Raw genomic sequence first — 14704 nt, 5'->3', positions numbered from 1 at the left:
ATGAAATGATCAAAATGTGAGGCCATTTAAAACTTTCCATACCCGCCATCTTTGAAATGACATGTAAAATTATCATGAATGTTGCTGAGATAAACTAAGTCCTGCCGAGGTAACAGGTTTTAATAATTCTATCCGAGCTGCACAAGATCAAAGACGGGCAGGAAACGGGAAGAAAAAATCGTAATCATTTAGGATTGAGGTAGGGAATTGCTCCCCAACAGATTCTGGAGTCTGTCTTTCCTCTGTGTTTCTCCTAGACTGAGCTTTTCCTCACTGACATTTAATGCTTTTCAATTTGCATTTAGGTGGATCCGAAACAACTGCTGGAGGATGGAATCAGGAAGGAGCTGGTTAAGCGTGTTGCTTTTGCCCTTCATAGGGGTTTGATCTTCAACCCCCGAGCCAAGGTACCCGATCACCAGAGTGAGTCTGTCCTTGCCCTCGACTCAGCTTGCAGAATGTTCTAAAATGTCATTTTGAACACGAACAAGACCTTTCTTCCTATCTAATATATATCTACTGTATCGTGTTCTGTACAATCAGCTGATGTGCTTTTTGATCCTATCTTTTTTTTTCCAGTGGGTTTTTTATTAATTTTTTTAATTGAAGGATAATTGCTTTACAGAATTGCGTTGGTTTCCAAACATCAACGTAAGTCAGCCGTAGGTAGACATATGTCTCCTCCCTGTTGAACCTCCCTCCTGCCTCCCACCCCATCCCACCCTTGATCCTATCTTACAAGCATTCATATTATAAGAAAACTCTTTTTAAAATCAGCCCTTTCTTTCACTTCAGGTTTAAGAATTAAACTGATGTTTATGATTCCAGGTTCCTTCTCATAGTGAAAAGAATTTGTTAAGCCTAAAGCAGACTGGAACTACAAAGGCTGTAATTTTTTTCTTTTGCTTGATCATATTCTAGAGAATATGATCATTTTTCTCAAGAGAGAAAGAGCAGGGCTGAAATTTACATCTGAAATCACATCACTCCATTCAATTTAAAATTAAGATTAGAGTCGTCAAATGATGAGAAAAATCATTGATACTCATTTTTTATATTCTTTTATATGAGGCTTTCTTCCCAAATGAATGAAATATATTCTTTATTGGATGCCTGGCATAAATTACCACTCATTTTAAATGAGGTAGGAATAAGTATTTCCAGAGCTGTCTTCAGCTGTCACGGTGGTCTCTCATTGGGATTTCCTTGACAGTCTCATGTAGGCGTTAGTGGTTGACAGACTATGCCAGTCTAACAGGTTTCTGTTTCTTCTTTCACACAGCCAAGTGAATTGATGCCCAAGCTGAAAGAGCTGGGAGCCACCATGGATGGATTCCATCGTTCTTTTGAATATATTCAGGACTATGTCAACATTTATGGTCTGAAGATCTGGCAGGAAGAAGTATCTCGTATCATAAATTACAATGTGGAACAAGAGTGTAATAACTTCTTAAGGACAAAGGTATCTAAACAGATTTTAATATTCTTGACTATATATCACTTCTGACATGCCCCAAACCTCAGAAATGCCAACAACAAAGATTGTTTAAACAATTACTAAAATTCCGTAACCACTGCAGAGTCACAAATACCTTCAGAGTAACTTCAGGAGCTGTGAGGGTTGCAGAAAGGTTTCTGTGACCCCTGACCTCTCCAAGTTTACTGTCCTTAGGAGAAAGCAGACTTAATTACATGGCTACAGAATGAAACCATCTGTTATAGTCATTATAAATCAGGTACACAGGAGTTCCAAAGACTTAAGAGCTCATCTGGGTTTGATCAGAGTATATACCTAAGAGTATATACCTAAATGCTGGGTCATTTAATAGTTCTGCATTTAACTTGCAAACCACCAAACTGTTTCCCACAGTGCCTGCACCATTTGTTCATTCCCACCAGCAGTGTCTGAGGGTTCTAGGTTTTCCACATCCTCGCCAACACTTGTTAATTTCCTCTTTTTTTCTTTTTAATTATAACCATCCTAGTGAGTCTGAATGGTATTTCATTGTGGCTTTGACTTGCATTTCCATCATGACTAATGATGTTGAGCATCTTTTCATGTGCTTATCAGCCATGTTATATCTTTGGAGAAATGTCAAGTCCTTTGCCTATTTTCTGTTGGATTATTTGAGCACCGCATTCTTAGGTGTCACAGCTGAGAAGACTGATGTTAGTAATTAACAAGGAGTCACTCACAAGTTTTTAATCAGGGAACTGACGTGCTTCAGGTGACATTTTCAAAAGATTATGTATCTTCCAGCCCTATATTTTGGATGTTTCTTATTACATTGTCAACTTGTAAGACAGAAAGTAAGAAATTCCTGTGTCTTTTTCCACTTCTCAATCACTTCACTTTTTCACAGTTATTTCTTTTTTTAATAAATATTGTATGTGGTATTTCTGGGAGGCTGGTACTACAGTTTTTAAAATTTCTTCTTCAAAATCGAGGAGCCATTTATATTCACTATTCATGCAACATTATCTTTGTAAAACTATGTAAGAAAAGGATAATTAGGTTAACTTATCAAAGATGCACTAAATATTTATGTCCTTGGGGTTCTTTTTTTTTTTTCTAGATTCAAGATTGGCAAAGTATGTACCAGTCCACTCATATTCCAATACCAAAGTTTACCCCTGTGGACGAGTCTGTAACATTTATTGGTCGACTCTGCAGAGAAATCTTGCGAATCACAGACCCAAAGTAGGTGTACCTCAATTCCGCTGGGCCTTGAACATGGACAGCAAGTCTCTAAACATATCAGTCATATCCTTGACCTCTACTCAGATCATATCCTTGTTCCTGCCATCGTTGAAGCCTTTCTCATGGGTTGATTAAGTTTACTTTTTCTGGGACTGCATGTTTTCCTCAGTGTGACTGAGTTCACCCCAGTCCAAAGACATATAAATGAAAACAATTAGAAGGTCTGTTCTTCAGTTGAGCCTCTGATGAAACAAACAGCTGGTACTAAGCCCTACTAATGGGAGAGCAGGCTCCTGTCTGCTCTCGTGTTCACCTTGGGCCTGTGCCTGCTCAGTGGAATGGCCAGTGTGGTTTCCCAGGGAACGGTGGTATCTCTCCTTTCTCAGTCCAGCTATGCGGGTGAAGTCGACTTTGTGCAAGTTAAATGTCCTCATGACGTGTCTTCTCTATACTGCCTTCACACTCAGGCTGATTTTGTCTGACAGAACTTAAGAAACTTGACAAACCGTATGTCACTTTCGGCAGAAATGAGTTTGGTCTGTGACTTATGGGCCAAAAAGATTAAGTGATCCAAAACATTTTGGGACTTCTCCTTTCTCAGTCCCCATGGTTTGATCTCGGAAGCCCTCCTAGAAACCTGTCTGCCTCACTCACCCAGTGCCAGCTTAATACTGGCAGACAGGATTAAGCATGACTGGGATTTCCATGTCATGTATGGCATCAAAATTGGAAGCCTCTCAGGTGACACAAAGTGCCCACAATGAATGGTGGAAGCAGGATGCTTTGAAGCCTGAAAGTAGACTGCCGCTCTGGAAGCCATCTTGTTCTTCCATTTAGTTCCAAATTTAAAATTCCCTAGCTCCTGAGTCTCTAATTCCCTCCCAAGCTTCATTTCAGTAAAGATATGTATTGGCTCTGAGGACTGGGGCCATATCATTTTGTGGGGGCTAGGATTCTACCCCAGACATACCCAATCCAACCCTCCAGAAATGGGATCTCGACATCTGTTTTTTTAAACATGTTCTACCATTGACTTAGGGCTTCCCAGGTGGCTCAGTGGGTAAAGAATTCGCCTGCAATGCAAGAGACACAGAAGATGGGGGTTCGATCCCTGGGTTGGAAGACCCCCTGGAGGAGGACATGGCAACCACTCTGGTATTCTTGCTGGGAAATCCCATGGACAGAGGAGCCTGGCGGACTGCAGTCCATAGGGTTGCAAAGAGTTATGCATGACTGAAGCGACTGAAAACACACACTTGCACCACTGATTTAAGGTCCCCATGCGAACATTTGAGAATCTTGGTGGTTGTGGGTGTGGTGTTATAATCAGGCCTGTCCAAGACTCAGTTATTTCATGTATAAAGTGAAAGGCAAACAGCTTGTACATCACAGCGCTGTTCTGAGGATGAAGAGAGAGCACTCGGAAAGGTCTGGCCCAGGGCCTGACACATAGGCAGTCCTCAGTAAATGTTGTCAGTTTCTATCATCACCATCGTCACACTCCTGAGTCTCAGAGGGAATCGTTGGTCGATGACCAGGACTAGGAGGAAAGAGGAAATGGCCTCAGACGTGAGGGTATGAGGATTCAAAGTTCCTTTCTTACCCAAGTGGAAATGCAAAAGATGCTGTTTCATCCACAGTCTCTGGATATTTACAGGAAGACCCTCCAGAGAGGCAATGGGGCTCTGAAGTCTTCCAGCCTGATGACTGAATCTAGCCTTGTCCTTGAGACATGACTCAACTACCCAACCCAGTGGAAAAGCATCATTCAAACTGGTGACGTAGCAAGGGCAGGAAGAGGTGACTTCACTGAATTTCGCCTTCCTGGTCCATTGGACATTCACCGTGAGGTGTCTTGGGTGCCCAGATGCAGGGGTTATTAAAACACAGATCATGAAACCATTGTTCTTCCTATCCGATGCCCCTAATCCTATTGCATCCCTCATCCTTTCAGGGTGAATTCTGAGCTGCTTTTGGGTTTTGAGTGTGTTATATTTATGTTTTAGAATGACGTGTCACATTGACCAGCTGAACACTTGGTATGATATGAAAACCCATCAAGAAGTGACCAGCAGCCGCCTCTTCTCAGAAATCCAAAACACCTTGGGGACTTTCGGCCTGAACGGGTTAGACAGGCTTCTGTGCTTTATGATCGTGAAAGAGTTACAGGTGAGCCTTTGGGTGTCTGTGTGTGTTCCGCTGTCCTGGGGAAGAAGGGAGTAGATGGTTTAGCTTTTCTTTCGTGCTTTCCTATACTGACATCAGGCATATTTATATAATTCCTGTTAAATACAGAAGAACTGAGAATAAACTAGAATCTCTTTGGCCAGCATAGTATTTTTACCGGTAGACAGTTTTTGTGAATTTCATCTTGGAAACCAGCAACTCCTCCCAGCAGGGGATGTTTCTGATGGGAACCGGAAGTTGTGTCTTCCCCATCATCTTATTTGTAGCTTTGTGTGAATGAGGCTTGTCTGTGTTCTGTGTAGTCTTTGAGTTAACTGGAGCGTTTCTTCATTTTATACATTATATTTGGTTCTTTGATCATGCCTTCTCGTTTTAGAATTTCCTCAGCATGTTTCAGAAAATTATCTTGCGAGACAGAACTGTGCAGGAGACTTTAAAAACCCTCATGAATGCTGTCAGCCCCCTAAAAAGCATTGTAGGTAAGTGTTCTAAAACGGGCCTGAGGTAGAGAGAACACTGTAGCCTTTCCAAATTTACTAAATAGAAACTCATATTTTAACCTTTCAGCAAACTCGAATAAAATTTACTTTTCTGCCATTGCCAAAACCCAGAAGATTTGGACCGCTTATCTCGAGGCTATCATGAAGGTACGTTGTGAGAGAAGCAATGCTATGGGTTTTTTTATTATTCCTTTTTTTTTTTTTTAATTTTATTTTATTTTTAAAGTTTACAGTATTGTATTGGTTTTACCAAATATTGAAATGAATCCACCACAGGTATACATGTGTTCCCCATCCTGAACCCTCCTCCCTCCTCCCTCCCCATACCATCCCTCTGGGTCATCCCAATGCACCAGCCCCTAGCATCCAGTATCGTGCATCGAACCTGGACTGGCGACTCGTTCCATATATGATATTATACGTATTTCAATGCCATTCTCCCAAATCATCCCACCCTCTCCCTCTCCCACAGAGCCCAAAAGACTGTTCTATACATCAGTGTCTCTTTTGCTGTCTCGTACACAGGGTTATTGTTAGCATCTTTTTAAATTCCATAGATGAATGGATAAGAAAGCTGTGGTACATATACACAATGGAGTATTACTCAGCCATTAAAAAGAATACATTTGAATCAGTTCTAATGAGGTGGATGAAACTGGAGCCTATTATACAGAGTGAAGTAAGCCAGAAAGAAAAACACCAATACAGTATACTAACACATATATATGGAATTTATTATTTCTTGTAACTTGGTTACCCCAAGAAAGCCACTCTTCTTTCTTTGGCCATCAAACCAAAAATACATCATTTTGGGTTTATCATTATTTCTAAGTGGGTCTGTTCTTTGGCTGTTCTGGACAGTGCTTTTCATTGGCCCGTTTATCATGCTTCTTTCACTGAAGAAAGCTTTCATTCTGAAATGCCTTTTAGCAAGAGGTGCTTTCACTCAAGGAAATAGGAGTTTTCCTCCCTCAGTCACCCCCGTCCTCACGTGACAGGCTCGTTAATGAGCTGCTGTCAGTCTGCCGCTCTGACCTCAGCCTTGAGAGTAGTGAGGTAGCTGCACAAGAGCTAGAAACATTTGGACATGTTATCTTTACACGGACTAGAACGTGTGTCTTTGGAAATGAGTGAGAAAGTAAGACAGGGAGATTATAGGTACGCGTCGTCTTGTTCTTCACTTTACTGCGCTTTGCAGGTATTGCCTTTTGCACAGATTGAAAATTTGTGACAATCCTGTGTCGAGCAAGTCTGTCACCACCATTTTTCCAACAACTGTTGCTCACTTTGTGTCCCATTTCAGGAATTCTCGCAACACTGCAGGTTTTTTCATTACTGTTATCTTTGTGACAGTGATCTGGGATCAGTGACCTTTGCTACCACTCTGAAGGATGGCTAGCTTTTTTGGCAATAAAGTATTTTAAAATTATTTTTTAGACACAATGCTTTTATACATTTAATAGACTACAATATAATGTAAACATAACTTTTATATGTGCTGGAAAACCAGAAAATTCATGTGGCTCACTTTATTGCAATATTTGCTTTATTATGGTGATCTGGAGCCAAACTCAGTATTTCCAAGGTGTGCCTGTGATTTATCGGATGGCAATCCAGGTTGCTTTAGAATCCATGCATCTGCCTTTACACTGTGGCGTTGATGTCCAGAGACACCCTGTATCTTCTGCATATCCTTCTCTCATCACTTGATGATCTAAGACAGTCAGTAACCCTTTGTTGAACACCCTTATGTGGGTGCAGAACATTGTCAGTTGCTGTACGAGTTCAAGGAAGCTGGCTGTCTCCCTGGAAAGCCTACTCACAGTACATTAGGAAAGAGTAGATTTCCTGGTGGAAAACTGACTGATGGTTAAAAGCGTCAGATACCAAAGGAGAAGTCTAGACTCTTCACAGAATTTGGAGCAGTCCCGTCCTCTTGTTCCCAGTTGTGTAAGTTGCTCGTTGAAACAGGAGTTGTTGGTGTCTCAGCCCAATTCACAGTATATTTTTCATCATTTCATTGAGTTTTTGTTCTAATTTGGAAACTTAAAATTGAATAGAAGCCTTTGGCTCTGCTAGATGGCCTCTTGTTATATAGGTCTGACTTGCCCTAAGCCAGGATAACAAGGGAAAGAAGTTATAATAAATCTGTTCTTTTAATTGTTTGAGAATTACATTTTGTTACAATTGGCTTCCATTGTTATCCTATATGTTATATTTCATAGATTCAAAAGAACTATTCTGAGACAGCATCCATAGACTTCTCCAACTTTCTAAAGATGTCCAAAGTGCCAACAAAACATGAAGAACTCCTGGTTTCAGGGTTATCATTGTTAGAAGGGCCTTCTTGGAAGATTGTATGTAGGTTTTTTTTATCACCTTGATTATTTCATGATCTGTAATCGTGAGGGATGTAGACAGACTGATACTGACCAAATGTTAGAGTGAAATGACACCCTTAGGACTTGAGAAAGTTCAATTTAGGACAGATAAAGAAAGTAGGGCTTCTCATTAGTGGTTACTGCACATGAGAACTTATTCTAAAAGATCAAAAATAGAGCTTCAGAACACATACCTTTAATCCACGGACAACAAGAACATTAATGGTTCACTTTTAGACTATTAGGTTCAGTATTAGACTTCAGGGTTCTGTTGAGGTTGGCATACAGAATCTCTGCAGGCATTTCTTGAAGGTCCCTTGTGCTCCATCAGGGGTGATGCTGGTCTTAGGCATGAAACCAGTCCAGGAAACCCTTGAATTTTTCTGTAGAATGTTGTGAACCTTTCAATAAAAACTTGTCATCTTTTTGTTCATCAGCTTGTCCCTGTTCTTTCTCTTGCTTGTTCACAGGTTGGGCAGATGCAGATTCTGAGACAACAGATCGCCAATGAATTAAATTATTCTTGTCGGTTTGACTCCAAACACCTGGCAGCTGCTCTGGAGAACCTCAATAAGTAAGTGCTGGCATTTGAAACAGCCGCCTCTGGGCCTAGACTGTTCATCATCGGTCAGCATCCCAGTGTCTTCAGTGCATACTCTTTTTTTATTGGAGGATAGTTGCTTTACAATGTTCTGCTAGTTTCTCCTGTGCGGCCCAGTGAACCAGCTGCACGTCATACCTGAATCCCCTCTTTTTTTGGATTTCTTTTCCATTTAGGTCGCCACAGAGCGTTGAGTAGAGTTCCCTGTGCTCTATAGTAGGTTTTCATTAGTTATCTATTTTATACATTCAGTATCTGGGTGGCTGAGTGGTAAAGAATCCACCTGCAAGACAGGAGACATGGGCCCAATTCCTGGGTCAGGAAGATCCTCTGGAGGAGGGCATGGCAACCCACTCCAGTATTCTTGCCTGGAGAATCCCATGGACAGAGGAACCTGGTGGGCTACAGTCCATGGGGTTGCAAAGAGTCAGGAATGAAGCAACTGAGCATGCATGCAGGCACCTACTCATTTAGGTTCTTTTTGAGTGAGAACGCTCTCTGAATTCATAGGCTTCCTTCCCATAGGTAATCAAATCTATCTTCAGAAGCCTCTCACTTCAGTATTGTCTGTTTTTTTTGATGGAATCATTTCAGCCAACACATATTGATCACTTAATACACATCAGACAGTTTGATAGATTTTTGCCCAGATTGAGAAAGCAATTGTCACCAAAATCTGCACTTGACTTTCCACGGAACTGAATCACTGATTCTCCTGAGCGGAATTAGAAGCACCTTGATGACCAGGTGTGACTGTGGACACATATCCTGGCATCCAGTCACACTCTCCACCTGACCAGCAGCTTGCTCTCATTTTGAGCCTCGTGCTTAAAGATAAATAATCCACGCTTCTTGGTCACAAAGTCAGTGTGCTTTTGACAAAGTAGGTATTGAAACTAGTTCAGTCAACTCATAAAAATTTAAGTGGTGAAAGCATTTGATTTGGGTGAACTCTAAAAGAAAACATAATTCAAGTTCAGATTTCCCACTTATCACCAATCACAGGTATGGAAATTGGGAATTCAAAGGGAGCAAGCCTTTGTTATACAGATGAGGACACTGAATCCCTGGAAGATTATATCATAGCTTGTGTTAACTGTTGTCTGTATTCAGTTTATCTCTAACATTTATCACTATTGTTGTTGTTTTTCTTCATTCAGGGCACTCCTAGCAGATATCGAAGCCCACTATCAGGACCCTTCACTTCCTTACCCCAAAGAAGATAACACACTCTTATATGAAATCACTGCCTACCTGGAGGCAGCTGGCATCCACAACCCGCTGAACAAGGTTCATGATTACTAACATGTAATATAATGGTGTGGTGGGAGACAGGGTGGGACCAAAGGCCATCTGGCCCAGGCAGCAGATCCCCGCGCTGCATCTGATATTGGAAGACCTGGTTCCAATCCCAGAACCTCTGTTCTCGTGATCCTCCGCCCTTTCTGGGTTCCCATTCCCTACGTGTAATATGAAGATGATCACGCCTCCCCTGCCTGACTCAGGGCTGTGGGAGTCAACAGTGTTTGTCAGAACTGACTGACAAGTGCTGTATCGGTAAGAGATGAGTTTTAGGTTTCTCTGAGGTTTGGTATTTGAAGTGCTCCTAAATGGTGGCATCGATCCTTCTTGCCCAAAGACTCTTCCCTTCTTGCTGACAGTAATCACAGTCAGAATCTGGGAAGACAGGCTCTCTTCTGCTGTTCTGATCTCCATAAACCTCTGAGAACTGGAAGCGTTTTTCACAAGTTAGTGCCAGATCGCATGTAGTGCCAGAACCTGTCCCAGACTGACTTGAGGCTGTTTATACTCCTGTGAATTGTCATGTTTTTGCAGAAATACAGATAACTTTGCTTATAGTCTACACGGTATTGCCTACCTGAAATCTTTATTGTAATATGAAATTCTGAAATCTGTATGATCCCCTGGGTTTGAGGTAAGATTATGACCATAAATAGCACCTAACATTTTACTAGGAACTACGTGCCAAGCACTGTGGTAACCCTGAATAGGTGCTCTCACTTAATCTCACAGCAGCCTCATGAAACGTGCCCCTGTCGGGGGAGGAAGCTGAGGCTCAGGCTGATACCTTCCCAGGGCCCACAGTAGCCAGCGATGGAGCCAGGCTGTCTGACCAGAGTTGGTGCTGCTGGCCAGGATGCCACCTGCCTCCCAGGGAATCAGGATGACTAGAGCGGGGAGATGGCTGGGTGTGGCCTGACTGTGCTTTCTGCCTCGTGAACTGGGCAGGAGACCGCTCTGTGGCATTGCCCAGGGAAAAGGAAGTGGCAGTGGGAGCCGCGTTTGCTTTCCTTACGCACGGCCATGCAGTGCCATGTGGCTCTTCCTTCTTTCTGCCTCTTTTCTCTCTCCCTGTCTTTGCCCTCCTTCCAGCTTGGCCTTGACTTTCTTGCTCATCTCCCTCCCCCCCCCTCCGCCCCCTCATTTTGTTACTGACATTAAGAGGATTGGAGGGAGAAAAAGAGGATTGGGGGTAGCTGGGAGTGACTGCTAATCTCTACGCAAAATTGTTCCTTTCCCAAGAGGGCTAATTGTCAAGTAGGTGTCTGTGTTTGGAGGGAGAGGGGGTCGGTGGTATTAAATAAAACTCTGAAGGCAGCGAATTAATGGAACCACCCTAGTTTTCAGTAGTCAGAAGAGCAAACTGAAATTAAATGGCAGCTTTCCATTTGAAACTGTGTTTTCTCTTTCCAGATATACATCACGACAAAGCGCTTACCCTACTTCCCAGTGGTCAACTTTCTGTTTTTGATTGCCCAGCTGCCAAAGCTTCAGTACAACAAAAATCTAGGTGCTGTATGACATTTATTCTTTACAGTAAGGAACAATGGTGGTAGATTAACATCTAACCAAACATCCCTTGGTAGAGAATGCTATGTCACATATGAGGTCTTTCTTAGTAATTGCATGTTTATAAAATTCCACGTCCTTGGGCCTCTGAAATATCATGAAGACGGTGGATTTAATATCAACCAAGTATAACCCATCTTTAACTTACAGTGGTTGATTATCCAACTTGTAAAATGTGTGGGACCTTTGCTTCTCTCTTTTCTTGAAAGGAGCTGATTTTGGTGGGACAGAAATTTCTTTTGGTTAATGTCCTATTCTTTCAGTAGCTGTCATGTGCTTACTGTGGAGCTTTGGTATGAAGAGTAACAATATAGTTACAGAGAGGAGACTAATCCTCTGTTACTTTACCCTGGGATATCTGTTACTTTAGTTTTGAAAATACTTGATACAAACAATAGTTACCAAAGGCTATCAGTATATTTGTCCTATCCAGCATTATAGCCCAATTTTTTGTGTGTCATTGACTTGATCTTAAACATTTTTAAAAGATTCCCAGGTATTTCGTCTGTCTCCAAACTTAGTAGAGTTTTTTAAAGTCTGCTATAGAGTTTAATTTACTTTAAAAGTATTTTCTATAAATGTAACTGTATACTTTTTTTAACCAGCAATTCCAAAATGTTTTTATTCTTTGAAGTATTTCCCTTCCTATTTCAAAAGTTTTTTAGGATAAAGATGTGGATTCTCTTTAAGGTTTTTAATTTCCTCATTCAAAAAAATTCCTTTATTCCAGACACAGCCCCCATAACAATATTTGTCACAGCCGCAGAATGCAGGGCCTGGTTCTCAGTCACTTAGTGTTACTCACTCAGCCGTGTCCGACTCTTTGCAACCCCGTGGACTATAGTCTCTGTCCGTGGATTTCCAAGGAAGAATACTGGAGGGCGTTGCCATTCCCTTCTCCAGGGTATCTTCCCAACCCAGGGATCGAACCCAGGTCTCCTGCATTGCAGGCGGATTCTTAGCAGCTGAGCCACAGGGAAGCTCAGTCCCTTAGTCGTGTGTAACTCTTTGTGGCCCCATGGACAGTGACCCACCAGTCTCCTCTGTCCAGGAGATCCCGCCAGCAAGAATGCTAGAACGGGGTGCCATGTCCTTCTCCAGTGCAGGGCATGGCAGCACCCAGTAAACCTTGGCTGTAGGGTGGAGGGAACAAAGGTGTGTCTGGATTCTGACTTCACAACTTGCCACTTGTGTGACATTGGCCAAGATACTTAAACTTGTGGGCCAGTTAGAACTTAGAAATGCCTGTGACGGTACCTCTCACAGAGCAAGTGCTTACCTGATGCTAAATCCTTTTCTGGATATTGGTCAGAATCGGTGTAAAGAACTATCCCAAGATGGAGTTAAGAGTTCATCTCAAGATTGAGATCCATGACCTCTCTCTCTTATGACTAAATAAGAATGTATGCTTCTTTATAATAAGGCGTTCTCAGCACATGAAGATACCTTGTTTTCATTAAGACTGTTTGCTCACTGGTCTCATCCTTTGTTACCATTTCATTGCATGTGGTTAAGGTCAGGCTCCTTGATTGTACAGCTGCTTATGAGAAGCATGTCACTATGCCACAGAATTCCCAGATCTTGAAATAAACTGTGAAGTGTCTTAGAAAGTTCCTATACCTGACTAGAGTCCTTTTCATTAATCAGGTCAGTGTGTTAAGTTGGGGATTAAATTAAAGAAAAAGCAGACTGAGGAAGGAGCATCAGCATGTAGTGTACCCTGAAAGGTTTTATATAAACCTTGTGAGCATTGTTCTCAAGACTGATCTAAGAAACACACAACTGCTTTGGTCAGTCTTTTAAAAAGGAATCTCTGTGGTGCTCCATTCAGAGAAATCTTTGTTGTAGACATCCCCTTTGCTATCTATCCGGGAAGGATTCTCTCTCCGTGTTCTGAGTACAGCTAGTGTCTTACAGTGGGCGTTGAGTAATTTGGAATTACTAGGTTATGTAATGGAGAAGGCACCCCACTCCAGTGCTCTTGCCTGGCAAATCCCATGGACGGAGGAGCCTGGTGGGCTGCCGTCCATGGGGTCGCGAAGAGTCGGACACAACTGAGTGACTTCACTTTCACTTTTCACTTTCATGCATTGGAGAAGGAAATGGCAACCCACTCCAGTGTTCTTGCCTGGAGAATCCCAGGGACAGGGGAGCCTGGTGGGCTGCTGTCTATGGGGCCACGCACAGTCGGACACGACTGAAGTGACTTAGCAGTAGCAGCAGCGGGTTATATAAATCAAGATAGCTTGTTTTGGCGTCTTAAATAAGTTTTCTCAGTCTTCACAAGAACCCACATGTGGGAATTGATTAACTTTCTAATCAACTGCCAATCCTTTTCCCAAAGTGGTTGTACCATTTTTACAACTTACCATCATTTGGCCATCTCAATCTTTTTAAACATTATAATGGGTATGTGGGGTATCTCATTATAGTTTTAACTTGCCTTTCCCTGATGAGTTATGATATTGAGCACTTTTTCAAATGCTTTTTGGCCATTCTTTATATATTTTTTTGTTTGTTTATACTTCTTTGTTAAGTATCTGTTCAAGTCTTTTGCCTGTTTTTAAATTGAGTTGATAGCTTTTTTATCACTGAGTTGTAGGAGTTATTTATTTTATGGATACAAGTCCTTTTTTTGATATACATGCTGTAAATTTTTTTTCTTGCAAAATGGTTTACTTATTCATTTTCTTACTTGTGACCATAATGAGCGGAAGTTTTATTGCTGATGATGTCCAATTTATCCATTTTTTTCCTTTATCATTAGTCCTTTCTATCCTCTAATAAACCTTTGCCTATCCCAAGGGCACAGATTGTCCTTTTTTTTTTTTTCCTAGAAACTTTATACTTGTACTTTACATTGAGGTCTGTGGTCTATTTCAAATTACTTTTTATGTGAAATAGGGCTCAAGGTTCATTTTTTTTCCCCATAAAGATACCTATTTTTAGCATCAGTTATTGAGAAGATTTCTCTTTCTCCATTAAATAGTGTGAATATCCATGGAAGTCCAATTGCTCCTTTAAGGGTATGACTATTTCTGTATTTCCTTGTCCGTTCCATTGATCTGTTTACCTGTCCTTATGCCAGTACTGTCTTGATTACTGTAACTTTATGCTAAGTCTTGAAATCTGGCAATGAAAGTTTCCAACTTTGTGGGGGTTTTTTCCCAACACTGTGCTCTGTCTCCTGTTCCCCAAGCAGCCATTCAGGTGGGTCAAGGTCTCCATATTGGGACAGAAGTCCTTAGTGACAAGGCCAGCTTTGGCACTCACTCACTTGGCATAGTTCCTTCCTCTCCTGTCCTGACTTCTGCACATTCTTTTCTTGTGTAACTTTTTATCCATCTCTATTTTACTTTTTAATTGGAGGATAACTGCTTTACAATGTTGTGTTGACTTCCGACATACAACAACATGAATCAGCCCTAAGTATACATATGACCCTCCCTCTTGATTGAACCTT

The 14704-nt window shown here is 41.6% G+C and overlaps 1 protein-coding gene across 3 annotated transcripts in view; it reads left to right on the top strand.

Moving 5' to 3' along the window:
* WASHC5 (WASH complex subunit 5) overlaps positions 1–14704 on the top strand; it is a 55025-nt gene that overhangs the window by 36557 nt on the left and 3764 nt on the right. For all 3 annotated transcript variants that reach the window (XM_025265480.3, XM_006077311.4, XM_044928821.2), the window contains exons 18-26: positions 306–407; positions 1283–1462; positions 2577–2701; positions 4708–4870; positions 5265–5367; positions 5456–5535; positions 8240–8343; positions 9531–9660; positions 11086–11182. In XM_025265480.3, coding sequence (XP_025121265.1) covers positions 306–407; positions 1283–1462; positions 2577–2701; positions 4708–4870; positions 5265–5367; positions 5456–5535; positions 8240–8343; positions 9531–9660; positions 11086–11182 — 1084 coding nt within the window. The remainder of the gene's footprint in view (positions 1–305; positions 408–1282; positions 1463–2576; positions 2702–4707; positions 4871–5264; positions 5368–5455; positions 5536–8239; positions 8344–9530; positions 9661–11085; positions 11183–14704) is intronic.

Source organism: Bubalus bubalis, chromosome 15 (genome assembly GCF_019923935.1).
Source record: "Bubalus bubalis isolate 160015118507 breed Murrah chromosome 15, NDDB_SH_1, whole genome shotgun sequence".
In the NCBI taxonomy this organism is placed as follows: domain Eukaryota; kingdom Metazoa; phylum Chordata; class Mammalia; order Artiodactyla; family Bovidae; genus Bubalus; species Bubalus bubalis.
This window is presented reverse-complemented; position numbering and strand designations above follow the sequence as displayed.